At 44.0% G+C, this 17727-nt stretch overlaps 1 protein-coding gene across 1 annotated transcript in view; it reads left to right on the top strand.

The window, feature by feature from the left end:
* COL17A1 (collagen type XVII alpha 1 chain) overlaps positions 1 to 17727 on the top strand; it is a 43983-nt gene that overhangs the window by 10901 nt on the left and 15355 nt on the right. Inside the window, 28 exon segments of the mRNA XM_026117504.2 lie at positions 1104 to 1151; positions 1931 to 2074; positions 3050 to 3202; positions 3983 to 4054; positions 5127 to 5198; positions 5556 to 5621; positions 6940 to 7104; positions 7653 to 7742; positions 7879 to 7923; positions 8541 to 8690; positions 9339 to 9554; positions 10226 to 10264; positions 10681 to 10707; positions 11209 to 11235; positions 11737 to 11799; positions 11969 to 12073; positions 12586 to 12648; positions 13321 to 13356; positions 13499 to 13552; positions 13945 to 13980; positions 14179 to 14214; positions 14612 to 14674; positions 15029 to 15064; positions 15466 to 15537; positions 15908 to 15934; positions 16643 to 16678; positions 17201 to 17236; positions 17445 to 17525. Of these exon segments, the coding sequence (XP_025973289.2) occupies positions 1104 to 1151; positions 1931 to 2074; positions 3050 to 3202; positions 3983 to 4054; positions 5127 to 5198; positions 5556 to 5621; positions 6940 to 7104; positions 7653 to 7742; positions 7879 to 7923; positions 8541 to 8690; positions 9339 to 9554; positions 10226 to 10264; positions 10681 to 10707; positions 11209 to 11235; positions 11737 to 11799; positions 11969 to 12073; positions 12586 to 12648; positions 13321 to 13356; positions 13499 to 13552; positions 13945 to 13980; positions 14179 to 14214; positions 14612 to 14674; positions 15029 to 15064; positions 15466 to 15537; positions 15908 to 15934; positions 16643 to 16678; positions 17201 to 17236; positions 17445 to 17525 (2058 nt within the window).

The raw sequence follows: 17727 nt of genomic DNA, 5'->3' as shown, positions 1-17727 counted from the left end.
CATTGGAGAAAGCAGGATTAAATTGCTCTGGAAGAGTTTAATATCTGTTCCCAGTTGCTTGAGGAGGCAACTATAATTTCACTTTATCCAAGTTAATTTTAGCAGTAGATATAAATCAAAGTGTGCTCGTGCACACGCCTCCTGGAGAGTATCACAGTTACCAATTATTTTACCTCAGATCCTTACAGCACAGGGAGAGAGCCCAAGCTCCCAGCAGAACTATGCCATACATAATAAAGCAGATACCACAGAATCAGCTGCAGTTTCTCCTGCTACTTCAGAGAATAGTCCTAATCCATCAGATTCTCAACCTGTGTGCCAAAGCCAGTGTTTCGTTTATGGTGCATGCGCTGTCAGATTTCATCTGGAGGAGCATGTGTCACACACCATGGCTGGCCAGTTTGCTTATGAACAGCAAACTTTAAGGCTTGCCTCAAACAAATCAGATTAAGTATAGTCTCTTATACTGGACAGTAAAACCCAGTAATAAAACTGAGTATTTGGTGAGAATGTTGGCTTAAAGAAATGGCTGTTCATGATCTGACAGTTTTATTTCAATGTAATTTTTCGTCACTAGGGATGTTATATTAAGTGAGTCAACAGAGAAGTCAGCAGGTTATACGGGACTAGATCTTACAGCCTGTTATGGGGTTGACAGTGTGAATTTCATTTGAGAAGTAGTAGGGAATTTGTGTATTTAGTAATTCTTAAAATCTTGAAGCTTCATGTGGCTCTGTAGGTTTTTACCCAGTAGGACAATAATAATAAATTGTGGTGAGTGGGAATCAGTGTGACTGAGGACTATATAATTAGGGCTTGTGTTTGTCTGGTGCCACCAATGATATTTAGTTCAACAGAGGACCTCAAGGAGTAAAATACTACTCTCTGGAAATAAAGGTAGCAAAATCTGACCCTAGAACAAAAAGCGACCCGAAACAATGCATAGCTAATGCACGTGGGCCATGAGTGCTGCTCAAAACAAACACCAAGGTAACACAGACAGCAAGAAAGAAGAAATTCCCTTCAGTCCGAAGGTTTATTCCCAACCCAGAGCGCAAGGGCACCTCACTCCATATTCATCATCTGCTTTTTTCTCTTCCCAGAGAGTGAAATACGAGTCCGACTGCAGAGCGCGTCACCCTCTGGCAGGTGTAAGTGCCATGGCTTTTATTCCAGAGGGATCAGGTATTGCTGGGGGTATTGCTACTTCAGATGTGTCTGCAGTGTCTCTGAGACCCAGCCTTCCTGATGACAGGTAGCATGTCATCCCTTTTTCCTATTAAGAAATTTCACTTGTATCCCCTTTCTGAACAAGGAGGCATGCTGTGGATTAGACGGTGATCTTGCAAGGATATAGTTGTACTTAGTTGCCAGAATGAGACCCTGAAGCTTTGCTATTGCAGTCAGTGGCAGTCCTAGGAAAGGAAAGAGTTCTGGAAGAATGCTTTAATCTGGTGACTTGGAATTGTGCCGTTGCCCAGAATTAGCCTACACTACGTTTGTTACTCAAGTAACAAGCATGAGGAGGATTAGATAGCACAGGAGTATATTGGTTGATCTTGTCCCATTCTGGACAAGGACCAACATTCAATAAACTCCCTGTTGAAGAACCAGTAAAATGTTTCCCTTTCACTGCTACTCTGCTCCCAGCAACTAGTCCTCATGCATGAGACTGCTGGGAAGAATAGTATACAACTTCATGGAGACTTGAGGGTTAATTCCACCATTCTAGTGGTTTAGCCAGGGCAGAATTATACAAGAAGGGTCGCTGGAAAAGTGAGCCACCATTTACCCAAATCAAAGTACTAGAGGGTTCCGAAATAACCCTGTGTCTTGCTGGCTGCCTTATGCTTTGCATGAGGCATTCCTGGTTACAGATCAATTAAGCAATGGGTTTTGGACTAGCCTGTATGCTTGTTTTCCCTGCCAGGGACGGAGCTGGATGATGTGAAACGTTTACTGAAAGGAAGTCGATCAGCAAGCTGCAGCCCTACTCGATCACCGTCAAGTACTCTCCCGATACCAAAAAAAGCTGTGGTGGAGACAAAGATGGTTACTGAGAGCTCTCAGTCAGGTACTTGTCAGAGGAAGGTTAGCAGTGCTGTAGTCATCCCAAACAATTTCTGCCAGAGAAACCCCCAGATGCTAAGAACATCAGACTAAGAATACATGGTCTTTGTCCCAGACAGTGGTGGCAATACAAAAAGGGACATCCTGTGTGGCTTTCTAGTGCCTTGTCTGACTTGCATAAAATCAAGCTAGTTCCAGCTTTAATTCAACTTTAATTCAGAAGTCCTGGTGACAGAGACCAGGACTGGAAGCAAGCATTTCTTAGAGCGATGCGATCTCTGATCTCAGAGCAAGGTGGACATAGCACTAAAGACAACATTTGTGTCAGTGATTTGCTGGCCATGCTGTATGGTTCAGAGGTCAATAGTGCTTAATAATAATAGAAATGCTACTTAAAATACTATAACTAGCTTTTATTATTTATGAGCATCACTGCAGTCCTTGAAGCAGCTATGGTCACATTCAGTCCACTCTTCACCACCACTGTAGAGGAATGAGCCTTGCCTTTTTCCTTACTGATGGCTCAAATCCTGTCTAAAACTGTGAGTTTCGTTCCAAACACACTAGTGAACCAACCAAAGCCACATATGTGGGAGGCAGAAGTCATAGGTCTCATGGCCCAGGATGATTTATTAACAACAACGTGTACCAAAGTACATTAAGTGTTTTGTTTTGGTATCACAGCATCTACAAACAATGAAATCCCGTCAATGGTCATGCTATCAGGTCCGTCCATGGGTTAAAATTCAGGTTAAAATCCTCACCAGCTGAGATCAGCTGGTGCTTGAGATCAGTTATACGGTGTTAACCTATGACTCATTCCAGTGACCCCACTAGTGTAATTGAAATCTAAGGCAAATTAGGTTGTCAGCCATGTAAACCTCCAATGCCCTAATGCATGCTAAGCCCCAAGCCTGGTCTCACTGAAAACCACTACTGGCTTTTGTGTGTGTTTATTTTATTTTTATTTTTTTCCCAGTGTCAGGCACATATGATACAACCATACTGAATACTGCTCTCCCTTCATACATGTGGTCCTCTACTCTGCCTGCCGGCTCTTCCCTTGGTGGATACAACAGCATGGCCCAGAGCTCTTCTTTAATCAATGCTATGTCTCACTCTACAGGATCAGGTACCCTCCCTGGACCTCGAGGGTCTACTGTTTGCTTGAAGGACATAACTCGATACTAAAACTGGGTCAAATAGCAGTGTTTTTGCTGCACAGCAAGGAGAATTAAAATGATGCAAGAATGGAGATGGCAGGGAATATGCTTGAGTTTTCTCTAGTTTTCGGTAACTTGGTGCTCTCTGCTGCTACACTGGCTGTATTTGAAAATCCTTTGTGAGGATCAATTGGCCTGACTTCCTGATCTGTCTCTGAACTTTAATGAAAGCTTTATTATTGACTTCAATGAGGTTAGGCTCAAGTTCCTTAACAAAACTAGTGTTAGACTCTAGTTAACATTGAATTATCCTGATCCATTGTAATAATAACTGGGCCTAATCTTTTGATACTTACACACTCAAAGATTCTTCCACAGTCAATGAATATTGGCACTGATTATTCCCTGGAAAGCCCGTTTCTAAATGCCAGAGATGCTGCATTTTCCAGCTCAAAGAAAAAGCAGAGGAAGCTTTAAGATAGCATGCTATTAAAAGCTTTGCTTTCTAACCTTATCCCATCATTGCAACTTGTCTGGCATAAGATTTTCTCCCCTGTGTGAGTTTAGTGAAAGAGAGGTTCTGTGTCAAGATTTTTGAGATTTTTCCTCTGTGTAATTGTTGTGCATTTTCACTAACTACATTTCCAAGTGACCCTTACTCTTAAGTATCTGTGGCTGTGCCACTGGCCTGCAGGCATTGGGATTCTGATTCCAGGGAAGTAATAACATTTCACTTCTTCTTTTTGCAGTCTTTGGCGTTCCAAATAACCTGGCTCCCAGCAATCCCACTCTGAACACGGGCCTGAGCACTTCCTCAACAGGTCAGATTTTCCTCTTCTTCCCTTCACCCTTTCACAGTGCAACAGTCCTGGCAGACACGTACAAAGAAGCAGTGCCTATATCACTCTGTTGCCGTTATGTAGCTGATCTTGGTGTCAACAACTGGTTTGCACAACCATTATTCTCTAGTTTCAGTGGAGTTATTCTGGGTCTGCCCTGTATAGCTGGTAATAGTACCCTACTGTTTTTATTTGAGAGACCAAGAAAACGAGAGATTTCCCAAGAAGAGGAACTTCTCTTTTGAATGACACCTGTTAGACCAGCCTGTTTCTTCCCTCAGGACAACTCAAGATAACATGTCCTAATCCCTAAGACCCTACTGCTCCTCTGTCAGATTTCTCTGTAACTTTCCTTTGCTATATCTGGCTCATAACTTCCAGCAGACTCTCTTCCATATCACTAAACCACTTCTCTTCCTTTCAAAGTAACACAGGTCCAGGGAGGGTACCTGGGTCTGGGTCACTTTTCTACACAGCACAGTGCCACTGTGCAGGGCTCTGATTAGGCCTGCTAGGAGCGAGGTGTGTAAGAGCAGTCTAACCACTGTCCTAACATTGCCACACTGATTGAGGCACCCAAAATGCCATGTTCAAAGCCATTTGCTTCTCTCTGGACAATACTTCGACACATTGTGTGTGTGGTTATTTCTTTAAACTTTCCTTGGCCAGGCTAGACCAGTTTTCTGAATTTATCCTTTTTCTCAAATCCCCTCCTCTGGAAATGTGCATGCAGCCGTGAGAGTGGCCTTTCGGTCTAACTCAAGCTAGTGTTTTGTAATGGTTACCATTATTGTCCTGGACCAACAATAACTTCTACAGCAAAATGATCTGAGGGAAAAAGGGTGTTGTGAGGAAGGTCTTTGAACAGAAATACTTAGGCCTGTGATGCATCCAACTAGCTGGTGAAATTTCTTGGGAGCCCTGGAGGTGGTTTCAGGCTAACAGGATTTGCTGAGGTCATCATTATTTTCACTGGTTTTGTTTTGTTTTTAGCCAGAATAGCATCTGCACTGCAGGTCTCCTATAACTCACATTGCATTGTTTTGCTCTGCAGTGTTTGGTGTTCAAAACAACCTGTCTCCAAGCTCTGCAACTGTGATCCAAAATGCCACTGCAGCCTCTGCAGGTCAGCAACTATTTAAGCCCAGAGAAAGTGTGTGAGTCACTAATGTGTGCTGTCTTCTCCCACCTTTTCCATAGCAACTAGAAAGCCCATGTTGACAGAGGCTTCTTCATAGCCATGGGTTCTGGTGTGGAGCAATGTGATGTAAGGGGATACAGAGGAGCATTTCCTCCACTTTGCATGCACAGGAATGGCTCTCAATACCTATACAAGCTCTAGACATTTATTCGCTGGGGAAGCCCTTACTCCTTTGAGTTGTCCTAGGTGCCACAAATGAGAAAAGATTATAGAAAGGATGTGCATCCCAAGGCTGGTGTGGATAGCCTCCATATCTTTTTTTCTGGGATTTCTTCATTGCAGCATATGGGCTGAAGAACACTTCCCAGAGCAACACCATGGCTAGTACTGGCGTGTCTGCCTCAGCAGGTGAGTGTGCCTTTCACCGTTGTTTAGACGTGGCTGTGCAAGCTATGTGGAACACTGGCTTTGTTCAAGCATATCATAACACCACTGAGTCGGAGATTCAGCCAGTTGGGTGGCACCAACATACAGCTCCTCAGAAGCACAACTGGTCAGTAGCCAAGCCCCCCGCCAGTGCCTTTCTGAAATGAAAGCAAATGAGCCAAAGCTCAGAATGAGAAAATCAGCTGATTCAGGTCTCCCCCACTTTGTAGTAACTTGGTTGATTTTATTGCAGCTATTTCTGCTCAATAGCCAAGTAACTGGATATAAAATCATACCTGTGAAATCATGCTTCATTTAAAGCCCAAACATTTGCAAGGTTGCTCTTACGCGGTAGTACCAGCCTCAGCCAGTCAAGGAACTGACTTATACATGATCGGATTGTTTTTTTTTTTTAATGAGAGTCGTTGAGGTCTTTCTGCTGGCCTTTGGTCTTTCAGCTGTTAGGATTCATCTTTTTCAGCTTTTTTCTGCAGCTGCTAGAGCTGTAAATTAGTCTTTATTTTTTCCTGTAATGAAAGCTAGGCTTCTTTCATAATCTGAGGACTTCCAAGGTAAGGTTTAAAAAAATAGATAGAAATACCATAAAAATTATGATAGTGTTGCTAATACAAGTTTATTCCAGGTTTGTGCTTGAGTGATGGAATTAATGTCTGGGTACCTTAATTTTCAGAGTTGTGTCAATTCACATGCAAGGTCATACCATTGTACACCATTTCAGACATACTCGATACAGCCTAAGGGCAGGAATGTGACCTCACTGATGCCTCTGAGTCTTGTTTGGGCTGAGTGCCACCTCAGTAAGTTACAATTTGATGCCTCATCACCATACTTGCTCCTGAGGATATGGACTACTCTATGCTTCACAGAGTATCTCTGCTGAAGGTGATGCTCTCAGCTTGAGATATGCTGGCTTTGAAGACCCTTGGGTGTCTCTTCCAGCCTGACTTTCTACAATTCTGTAGTAAGTTTGTTTGAGAAATAAAGAGGCTATTGAGCAAATTATTTCCCATATATGATTGGATTCCAAATGCTCTCTTATTTCCAGTAGCAGTTACTCCCCTGCTAATGAAATGCAAATCTCTAAAGAAATCTGATGAAATGCATAGCTTTCCTCTCAGCTTCAGTGACCAGTGTGTCTCTTGTCATGTGTTTATGGTAGTGGCAACCTTGGTCATAATGGGACTTCCTCTTTTAATGAACAACAGTGCTGTACCTTGTGCTTAAGACTCATTGGCCCAGACTTGTCTCCTCCTTTTCCCATCTTTTATCCATATTCCAGGGGGAACTGTTTTGAGCTCCCAGGGAGATGACATCCTGCGCAAAGACTGCAAGTTCCTGCTGCTGGAGAAGGAGAATGTCCCAGCTAAGAAGGAGATGGAGCTCTTGATCATGACAAAGGACAGTGGCAAAGTCTTTAGTGCTTCTACCACTGGGCTCAATGGAGGTAACTTCTTTTCTTCAGGACATGTAGGTATGCTTAGAGCGGAAAAATGGAGAGTGAACATATGGGGAAAGAGCACCCAAAGCAGATCTCCAGGGCACATTATAGAGACCCTGAACTTTAGCACGGCTGCAGTGAGAAGAGTATAGCCTGAACTCGTATGATAAAGACCAGTCCTGCACATGCAGACAGGTGAACTCTGCAGCCATAGGGTCTTCTCCATCTGTGGAGTTCAGAGTTCTGCATGCTGCACCTAACTTAAACCCCTGCAAGCCCAACATGAAGCCCTGGCAGGCATGTGGAAGGGCATTTAGCTTTTAACCAGGCTATGTCTAACTTCTTCATTTGAAGCTCTAGAGCATGCCTCAGGGAGATTTCACAAAGCTCAGGAGCTCGGGAGCTTCAAAAGCAAAAACTAGATCAGCCACTGGTTTAAACTGGCAGAGTCGTTGTAGCTTCCTAGTAAAAAACATGCTTTTTGCTAACAAAGGAAGACAGGCCAGGTTGAAATGCTGGTGTAATATGTTTAATTACATTTGGTTCCTGTTCAGGATCCTTTGTAGAAGACACCTTGAAGAGAGAGAAGCAGGGATTTTCCTCCTCTTATGGTGCAGAAGCTGGCCTAAAATCAGAAGCAAATGGTAAGAGTTTGTCCTTGTGGCAATGCAACAGAGCTATATTCTGCCTCCATTACCAGCTTCCCCTTGTAATCTCACACTTCTGGTCTGATCATGCACAGAAAGACTATTAAAAACTCTTTTGCTGCTATTGCAACAGGTGGAATAAAATCTGTGCCAACAAGGGACAAAGCAACTTATGCAGGTAAGTGGTGCTATTCAGACTCTTTCATTAGAGGGAGCACCAAAGCACAATGTACAAAACAGTAATCGTGCTTCTGTGAAATGAATGATTTCTGTGTGATGGCATCAGAGGGAGGGCATCCTCAAGAGGCTACTCTGTAATGAGCAGAGCATGTGCCAGAGAAATTTCCATCTGTGATCGGATTGTAGGTGAATGAGCAGCTGTGCCACATTTTTACTGAAGGAGGAAATCAGATAGCTGGTGATGGAGCTGCATTCTGCTATCAGGACAAATTTATGGGAAGGAAGGGGCTCAGAGAGACTGTGCTGGCTATTGCAGTCATTTGTGGCTCAAGACTGTAGAACATACTGGCCCAAGGGGGTCATGGTTTTCAGCTGTTATTTTAGAAAGCACTGAAGTGTTGTCCCCTGTTGGGATTACCATTGGGAATGCTGTTCCCAGCTTCCACAGCAACTATATTTTACCAACCATGTGCAGAGTGAGGTGTAAAGATTTTTTTTTTCCCATAGCCCTATTTATAATGTATCTGACCTTGCTGTGCTTATTCTCAAGAGATTATTGACTTTGATGTCAAGGAGCCATGCATTAACCAGGAGATTGCTCCTTCCCCCTTCCAGAAATACGAGGTGGTGATGCAGGGGGTGCAATAGGATCAGCACCGTCCTGGTGCCCCTGTGGTTCCTGCTGTAGCTGGTGGAAGTGGCTCCTGGGTTTGCTTCTGGCTTGGCTGCTTCTCCTTGGATTGCTCTTTGGACTCATTGCTCTGGGTAAGAAGTAACTGCAGGAGCTGGTTTAGGTTAGAGACCTCTGGATGTAATTAAGACTGGGATTGAACAGAAACCAGCCTCTTTGTATCCCTATCCCTGAGAAGGGTTACAGCAATGGTTAGAATGAGAGAAAGCGAAGTTGTGGAGGTGGGGTCCCCCTTCTTCTTACAGGAGAAGGTTTGATATGGAGGCACAAAATGCTGAACAGGATAGAAGGAGTAACAGAGGGTTTAAACTGGCAAAAAGGCTGAACAAACTGTCACTCACTAGCAGATATGCCAAGGCAGAGAGCTGAGGAGGAGCACATTCAGTGCTGAAGATTGTGAATGCCACCAAAATGTTACAAATGGGCAGAAAGAATGGATAAGGGATATAAACCTTTGATGAGGGGATAAATGGCCTTGGGTGAGGAAGGTAAGAAAGTTCCTGAGATCTGATGTCTTTATTCTCCTCAGAGACTAACAGGTTCCAAGGCTGTCATTTAAACTCCAGGATATTCCTGCTAGAAAAAAAAATACAGAATAATCCTGCAAAACTCAGTGGCCATGGTTGTGTGACAGTGTTGCCTTGTCCCTGCTATTAGAAGTAGGTATTTCAGTCATAAGTCTGCAGCAGCATCTTCCCTAGCATTTTGCTTTAACCTTCCAGCGGAAGAAGTGAGACAGCTGAAATCTCGTGTGAATGACCTGGAAAAAATCAATCACAGTTACCTGACAGTTAACCCAGGAATTGCAAATATAGACAAGGAAGTTTCAAAAGCAGAATTTGTTCGTGGCGTGGCACCTTCCTCAACCTTATCTTATGGAGATGAAGAGTCAGTTTGGCTGATGGTGAAGAGCAGACTGAACAAGGAAATAGAACGAGGTGAGGATGGTCAATGACTATGATGCTCCATGAGACTGGGTTATTTAAAGAGAAGTGGGAAGATTTGATTGTCTGGGAGCTGAAAGATCATGGCTGCTAGAGTGCAACACAGCCTGTCCAAATTAGGGCCCTCACTTGTCCTCATGGATAGGCTGTACTGGGGCTCATATTGTTGCCACTAGCAATACACTGGTGGTGCATCCCTCAAAGGCAACAGGGGGAGGAGAAGAAAGGAGGCTGTGGATGTGCCATCCTGTGCCAGGATGTGTCACATTTGCTGTAGCAAATGAGTTTTCCATTTTGAAAGAATTGCACAGAAAAATGACCCCCCAGCTTGTTTTTCATGGTACTTTTGGTAGCACGGAAAGAAGATTTACTTCTGTTTCTCAGATGATGGGAACAGGCTAACAGCAGTGGGTATCAGAGTCAAAAGCAGGAGTAGGGACTACAGGAGCTTGCATTCTCCTTTCTTATGAGGTTTCATGTAACTACAGTTCTAGGATTTGTGAAGGCAAATGTGCTGAGAAAACTCTGCTCCCAAAGCCATACTGTGTTTGTTAGCCTGTGCTGCCTGCAGCCTCAGAATCCAATTAGAAGAATCTTTGTAGGTGAAGAGAGTAGCTGTTTTGTTGTATAATTAAATCTAACGGTCCCTTTGCTTCCTTTTGCAGGCTACTTCCGAGGGGAGAGAGGAGAACCTGGTCTGAAAGGTACAGGCTTATAGTCCTCCTCTTCCCCGTCCTGTTCCTCCGTTCTGGCAGAATACAAGTTTAGTGTGGATTTTTAACACAAAGGGCACCTGGTAGTGAGAAAGGTGAAGCAGGTTTACACCTAAACAAAAATAGTGTGAAGGCAGTTTGCCATTTAAACTTTGAAGGGCCTGATGCTGCGCAGAACTAATACAGGAGGCCCAGTCCTGCATTGTGCCTGTGTGAAGAGCAAGATGCTGTATTTTGCTAGTGGGACGGGTCTCATCCCACACTATTCAAGTGTGGAGTGTCCACATTCACCCAGAACTCCCCCATTTCACTGAGGGCTGGAAAGCAATTACAAAAACAAAATAAATGAGAAGTCACTGGAAATAGTCCAGGATCTCTCCTGATCTTATTTTTTTTCTCTTTCTCAGGTGACATGGGAGTGCAGGGGCCCAAAGGTGAGTCTGGAGTTGCATGCTTTCTCAGGTAGATTGACAGCCTGCCACGACACCTAGGTAGCAGAAGGGTTTTTGTTGCTCCAGAAGTTAGGTAGAAAAGTTGACGGATCTGAAACCAGTTCTGCTCCTGTGGTTTAGATGTTGTTGTGATGATTGGGTTTTTTGACCTTTCTACTGACAAAGACAATTTTGGAGATCACAGTAGAAGAGACAACAGATCTCACTTTCAGTCTAGAAACTTCTTTCACCTGGATGAAAATCATTTCTGAAGCTTAACTATACCTGGTTTAATCAAAAAAGGTGCTTCAGAGGACTTTGCACAGTGTGAAGGATCTGATCTATTACACGAATATAAGGGGCCCAATATGGCATTGCTTGAGAGGGTAGAACTCCTAAATATGCCGGGAACATAAACTTCTTTTATGGGAGGTTGATGACCAGCCAAAGAAAGAACAGGGAAGACCTGTTCCCTGCTGACTGTCTGTTTCTTTCTCCCCACAGGAGAGCGAGGGCTTCCTGGAGTCCCAGGTAGGTAGTAGGACAACTCCCTTTTGAGGGACGGCATTCGGGGACATTACTGTTGGCAAGAACAAATTTCACATGGCAAACCCAGCTTGAGATGTTTCTATAAGGAGTCAATATTTAGCAGATGGACTAATTAAATTGATTAATGCTTTGGTATTAAGTTACTGACACAGCTCAAAGACTTGGTTACAAGCAAGGCCTCAGCCTGACTTCCATTTAATTGAATGTGTCTAATTTGGGAGTGTGAACATCCCAGCTTGACTCTGAAAGTGCCACAGCTGCATGAGCACTTGGTCCATGCAACTTTCTTGTGTTCTGACATATGTACTGTGCTCTTTCCAAAGAAATCCCATGTTCAAGTACCTACCTTGCAAGTAATATATTCTTTAGCCCACGTGCTGAATCCTTCCAGACTTCAGCTTGACGGATGCCCCTTATTTGCGTGTTATTTATTCATCATACATGGATATAGAGTCTGAATATTTGTTGTGTTTTTCTTTCCAGGCATTCCTGGTCCAATGGGGCACCAAGGACCAGAAGGACCAAAAGGACAGAAAGGCAGCATGGGTAAGCATCTTGATTAATGCTGTGGGTCTCTCACAACTGATTGATGCATGGGAATACAGGCATCAGCTTGGTGTGATCATTGCCTTCCCAAAGGAAGTGAGCAAGGATGCTCCTTGCCCTAGGTCTCCTGTAAAGAGACCCTCTATTACAAGGCATTTGTTTCCTATAGGTGATCCTGGCATGGAGGGTCCCATGGGACAGAGAGGTCGAGAAGGGCTACCAGGGCCTCGAGGAGAGCCTGGACCACCTGGACTTGGAGAAAAAGGAGACAGAGGTAGGAGCTAGGTCTGCCATTCCTGGGTAAAGCAGAGATGGACCAAAGCTGGAGTTTGGTCCTGATTTACTAGGTACCTCAGTGGTAGGATTTGATTTTGATTAGTCAGATCCACATTTCACGTTAGCTGTTTATCAGCACAGACAGGGTTGGCCTAAAGGACTTTTGTGCAAAGTTTGCAATCTGCAAACAACACGTCTTTTGTTTTACCAGATCTCAGAGTCAGGTTTGACTTTGGCAGAGCCGAAAGTACTTGGTATCTGGAGTCCTTCTTCCAGTTGTTCGAGTCGCCAAAGCTGGGGGACTCTAGACTTGTTCATCCTAAAGCCCAATGAGACGGGATTTTTTTTCCCAAATAATGCATGCCTATTTGGGTGTTTTGTACTGACCTACAGATTAGTTACTGATTATTTGTGACACTAGCCAGAGAAAGCATAACAGGAGGTGGGGGGAATAGAGAGTTGGGATCACAATTGTATTCTACAGTATGTGTTCATGCTCTTATTCTCCAGGTGTTGTTGGTGAGCCAGGTCCTCCGGGGCCACCTGGTCCCTCTGGTGCTGCTGGCCTTAAAGGTAAATATGAGGACAGACAGAGATAAACTAGCAGCCTGTTTAGCTGTCCTGTCAAGAGGTAATGGCCACTCCAGTCGTCTTGTTCCACTTGAGTTTCACTGTAGTGATCAGAAAAGTGTTCTGCTGGTCATCATTTTAGAAACAGCTTGCTTTGTTAGAGGTACATGAGCTTTAGACCAATACGTTCTTGAGGGTTTTTAGTGAGAGTGGGGGCCAGCAGAGAGGTTTCCCCAAAACATCAATCTTGAAGATGTGTTATGTTTCCAGTTGTTTCTTCCCTGCTTTCAGAGATAATGGAGTAAACTCCATACCCCTAACAGGCTGTTAATAGACTTACCAATCTACAATCCACATAACTGGGACCAAAAGTGCGCTATAAAGAATGGCTCCTACTGAAACCCAGATTCCAGTATCTCAGTCAATGTGGAAGGCTTGAGTCTTTTTACCTTAGTTCATGATAAACCACTTCCTCTAGATCACAAGAACTAGACTATGTAGATTTAATGTCCTGATTTTGAGGATGTCAGTGATGTAAGCTCTTCCAGTGGCTGGGAGGATCCTGGTCAGATAAACACTTACTGGGTTGTGGAGGCTGCTGGGCAAACCCAAAGAAATTTGTTCACTTTCTAATTGCAGTGTTACTGAAACAAAATTCATGTTGCTTATTCACAGGTCTAATGGGTTCTCCAGGCCCACAGGGTCCACCAGGTGAGTGCTGCATTCATTTTTTATGGCACCTCATAGACTAGAGAAAACAAAAATGAAGTGGCAACTTCTGATAATTTTCCTTCTTCAGTGATAGTTGGTGGTGAGTTGGATAGATTAACCCCCCCATCTCATTTTTCTTCAGGTCCTCCTGGCCTACAAGGATTTAGAGGAGAAGCAGGTCTTCCGGGTGCTAAAGGTAAGTTCCTCTTCCCCTGGATGGTAACAGTAGCTAACAGCAAGCAGATGGACTTTTCCACCACTGCGCTGAGTAGCAGACTTGATTTGAGCATGGAGCACTGAGACCCTAGGGACAGAGACAAGCCTATGAGCAAGGAAAGGGGAGGAGGAAATAGACCTAGCTCAGTGATTGCAACCAAGTATTGAGAAATACAAGAGTTAAGAGAGGTAATAGAGAAGTCTGGATGAGGAAACATGGATGGATGGAGCTATACTGAAGGAAAGGAAGTTCAGCTTGAGTTTCTTTGATATCAGAGTACGTGTATTCCCCTATGATTTTCCTTGGCATGTGAAATCTCTTTCCCTTCCAACTTGTTATTACTCTTCTTCAATCATTGATATATCTTTCAGGTGAGAAAGGAGCTGCTGGAGCCCCTGGACCAAAAGGTATGTTGATCAATTGGATGTCTTTTGTGGGTACTTTCTTTAGGTTGCGTTAAATATGGATACTGTCCATGGGGATTAACTCCGTCCTTGCTTGGCTTGTTCTTTTGTGCTTTTATCAGAAAACAGACTTTCTTTTCTCTGACAGAAATATTTTATAATGAAGCAATCTCACAAAATCAATCCCTTTTTGTGCTGTAGGTGACCAGGGTGAGAAAGGTTCTCGTGGAATGACAGGTCAGTGGATTGTTTCCCTGGAATAACACTCTATCTAACACATGAATTATATGAATTTTCAAATAATAGTATAGTCCAGCCAATCCCAGTCAGCTTTCTAAAAGCAGCATAAAGATTATATTAGTTATATGTTTTTGCACCTAAGTTTTAACCAACTAGATCCCATTCTTGATTCCAGTAATCTTGGTAGAAATGTTTGTGTTTGACTTTAGGTAAATTCTCCCTCATGTGCACTGTGTTCACTTTACTTGAGCATTTCTGGTGCCAGAGATGGTCACACATGAAGAGGCCTGAACATCCTGTCAAAGCTGTTTTTCAGTTGCAAATAACAAATACTGCTGACAGTCATAAATTGTATCTTCAAGATTTGATTCATTTCTGTGTAATTTTGTTACAGGTGAACAAGGCTTAAGAGGAATGCCTGGTGTTCCAGGAGAGCCAGGGGCTAAAGGATCAGTAGGTAGGTAACAGAAAACGGATGTGATTGATTATGTGTGGGGCAATGCTGTTTCCACCCACAGAGCCCATTTCTGTGATCACAGACAAGGGAACAACTTGGAACCATACTGGTTGTGATCCCAGGTCTCTTCTCTAAATAGCTAAGGGTAGCCTGTATACTCAGAAAAGTTGTCCTACAGTTAAGTTTCAAGTGAAGTTCTTCTGGGTCTTCAGTGACTGCAGCCAAGGTTTCATTCAGATGCAATATGAGGAAAAGCCACTCTCTTGTGTTTTGGACTCTGTTCCACTTAGTAGGAGGGCAGGGCAACTGAGGTACTATTTTAAAAGTCCGTAATGATCTCTTTTCTTTGGACAGGACCAGCTGGCCGTGATGGACAGCCAGGTGAACGAGGTAAAGGATTCTTTCTCCCTCACTGCTCTTTCTTTGAGATAGAAGAGCAGATACTTCTTCACTTGGCAGGAGGCTGATTTGAGGAAGGGGTGGCAGAAGATGGCAGCAGATTCATGTCCTGGGATCTTGCTGTCTCAGAAGAACTGTAGAGCCAACCATGTAAATATGGAACTGAGACATGTGACAGAACTGGCCATAAAGTTGTGCCAGATCTCTGCTCGCTACAAAACTCTTTCCTTTTGTGGATGTTCACCTCTCAGACTGTGATGTTGAAATTGCCCACTTAGCTGTGAGGATATGATGGGTAGAAAGTGCTGAGAGACGGCTGGTGGTAAAGCCTGAATGGGTTGGTAGATTAAAGTCAGTGATGTCTAGGTTGTTAATGGTGATTATGTCCCTAGGTGAACCAGGTCTTATGGGAATGCCAGGAGCCCGAGGCCCACCAGGACCCACTGGAGATGCAGGACAGCCAGGTAAGAGTGGACAGAGAAGAAAAATATTTTTTGCTCAGTCAAGAACACAGTGGTTTCTGTCAACGATTTCCAGTCTCATTTCGAAGTTCTGGCTGGCAGTCAAAGCACTAGAAGGGATCTCTGTGCTGTAAGAGAGTAATGGAAGGGAAAGACACAGGGAGTCTAGACCCTTTGTGATATCAGGATTGCACATATTGCAGACAACATCAGCTGCTATAAGCCAATATGCAACCTATACACTGGGTGCTAAGCTGGTTTGTATCTCCTGTGGGCTATAATTTTAAGCAAAAGTAATCTTTTTCCACTGTCTGTCTTCCCCACCTCCCCAGTTTGTGTAGATCTCTTAGAGTTTTTGCTTTTATTTTTCCAGGTCTCACAGGACCCCAGGGACCCCCAGGTAAGTTTTTTCACCATGTTCCAATTTATCAGTGACACACATTGGTAAGGGCTCAAAACCACCTTGTAATTTCCCTCCTGCACCAGTGAGGGCTTCCAAAGTGGGATCCCAAGGTTTCTGCTTCTCCCTTAAGTCTTGAGACAGGTTTTGTGATTGGCATGTAAGTTTTCAGTAATACAGGGCCTTGGACTGTTTGAAAATTTGCCTCTCCCCAAAACATAGTTTGCTACAAAGAAGATGTTTCCGTTCCCTGTGAACAGAACAGTCCTTCTAACCAGCAGCAGAAGCTGGGGGGAGAGGAGGTAGCAGTGGAACTGGCAACAGAGGATGTGACATTCTGCAAGCAAAGGTAGTTTGGGGAGCAGTTGCCAGGAAATTTCTCCAGAAGCCTCAGAACAGGGGGCAGTACCTGGGGGAAGCAACAAGTAAATCTAGCGAGCAGTGCCATCATCCAGGAAGCAGTGGGAGAAGGGAAGCCCTTACCTTTTCCCATGGACACTACCAGCTCTGTCTACAGTCCACTATGAATTCCTCCAGCTGGTGTAGTAGGCACAACCTGCATAAAAATGCTGAGAGCCAATGTCTTTAGTAGGAAATTTCTCCTATAAACCCAAAGCTAAAACTGGGATACTTGGAGAAAAAGAAAAAAAAAAAAAAAGGACAGTATTTGCACTAGTCATTTTAAATTGTTCATCTACTTCATACCAGGACTTCCAGGCAACCCAGGCCGACCAGGGGCTAAAGGTGAGTTTTGTTTCCTCCCTAATACTCATTTTCTCTCTAAGCACTTAATTTTAGGGAGGATTGTCTGCTCAGCTGACCAGTCACTGAATCAACAGTGGCACCTAGTGGATTCAGGAAAAGACAGTTTGAGGAACAGAGTAGCCAAAGCCTCCCTGAGCACACCAAAGGCAGCACAGTAGTTCTCCCTCTAAGACAACCTTAGCAGACCTCTTTTTGCCCTGGGTATATGAGCATGAGCCCTGGTGACTGCAGTGGAAGCTGTGTGCCTGCCTCTCAGATAGATTAGGGCCCACTGACTATTCTGGCAGATGTAGCACTCAGAAAGCGGATCAAAGGTATCTCTGGATTTGCAGAGCTCTGTTGCTCTGTCTTCCCCTGTGACATTATACTGCTATGATTTACTGGACAAGAGATCAAGAGCGAAGAGAATTGAAACCACATGTTTAATAGGACAATTTCATTGATCTAGTGATGGATCTTCCCAAAGAAAGAAGTTCCTCTTTCATCTCTTTCTTTTCGTAGGAGAACCTGGAGCTCCAGGCAAAGTTATAAGTGCTGGTATGTACTTTTGTGAGTTCAAACACTTAAATTTTTGGAGGATTTTCTGCATTTTTTATTATGCCTCCTAAATTCATATTGACTGGGTGCCAGTCCTGTGCTAGGGGCTCCCTCTATTGAGAGAATACATGTTATAGCTAGTCAAATGATTGCTTAGGGGTGGATTTGTCACAGATTCACGCTGTGTGTGTACGTGTTTGTGTTTCAGAGGGTTCATCAACTATTGCTCTACCAGGCCCACCAGGTCCCCCAGGCCCAGCTGGTCCCACTGGACCCCCAGGTGTTCCAGGTGAGGAAGCTGTTTCTCCATTGTGGAGGCAGCTTGCATCACTGTCCATCCAGTTCTTTATTTAATGTGTGATGTTTCTTGCCTCTGCCAGGCTGTCCTCTGTGGGAGGTGAAATTGCTTCAGCAGTCTAGATACATAAGGTTCTCACCCTTCCCTGCTGTCTGTGTTCTCTGCACAGAGCAAGGCCAAGGTCTAGGGCTGA

The sequence above is a fragment of the Dromaius novaehollandiae genome, chromosome 6, assembly GCF_036370855.1.
Source record: "Dromaius novaehollandiae isolate bDroNov1 chromosome 6, bDroNov1.hap1, whole genome shotgun sequence".
NCBI classification, from domain to species: domain Eukaryota; kingdom Metazoa; phylum Chordata; class Aves; order Casuariiformes; family Dromaiidae; genus Dromaius; species Dromaius novaehollandiae.
The sequence above is the reverse complement of the archived record's forward strand: the minus strand, read 5'-3'. Positions and strand labels throughout refer to the sequence as shown.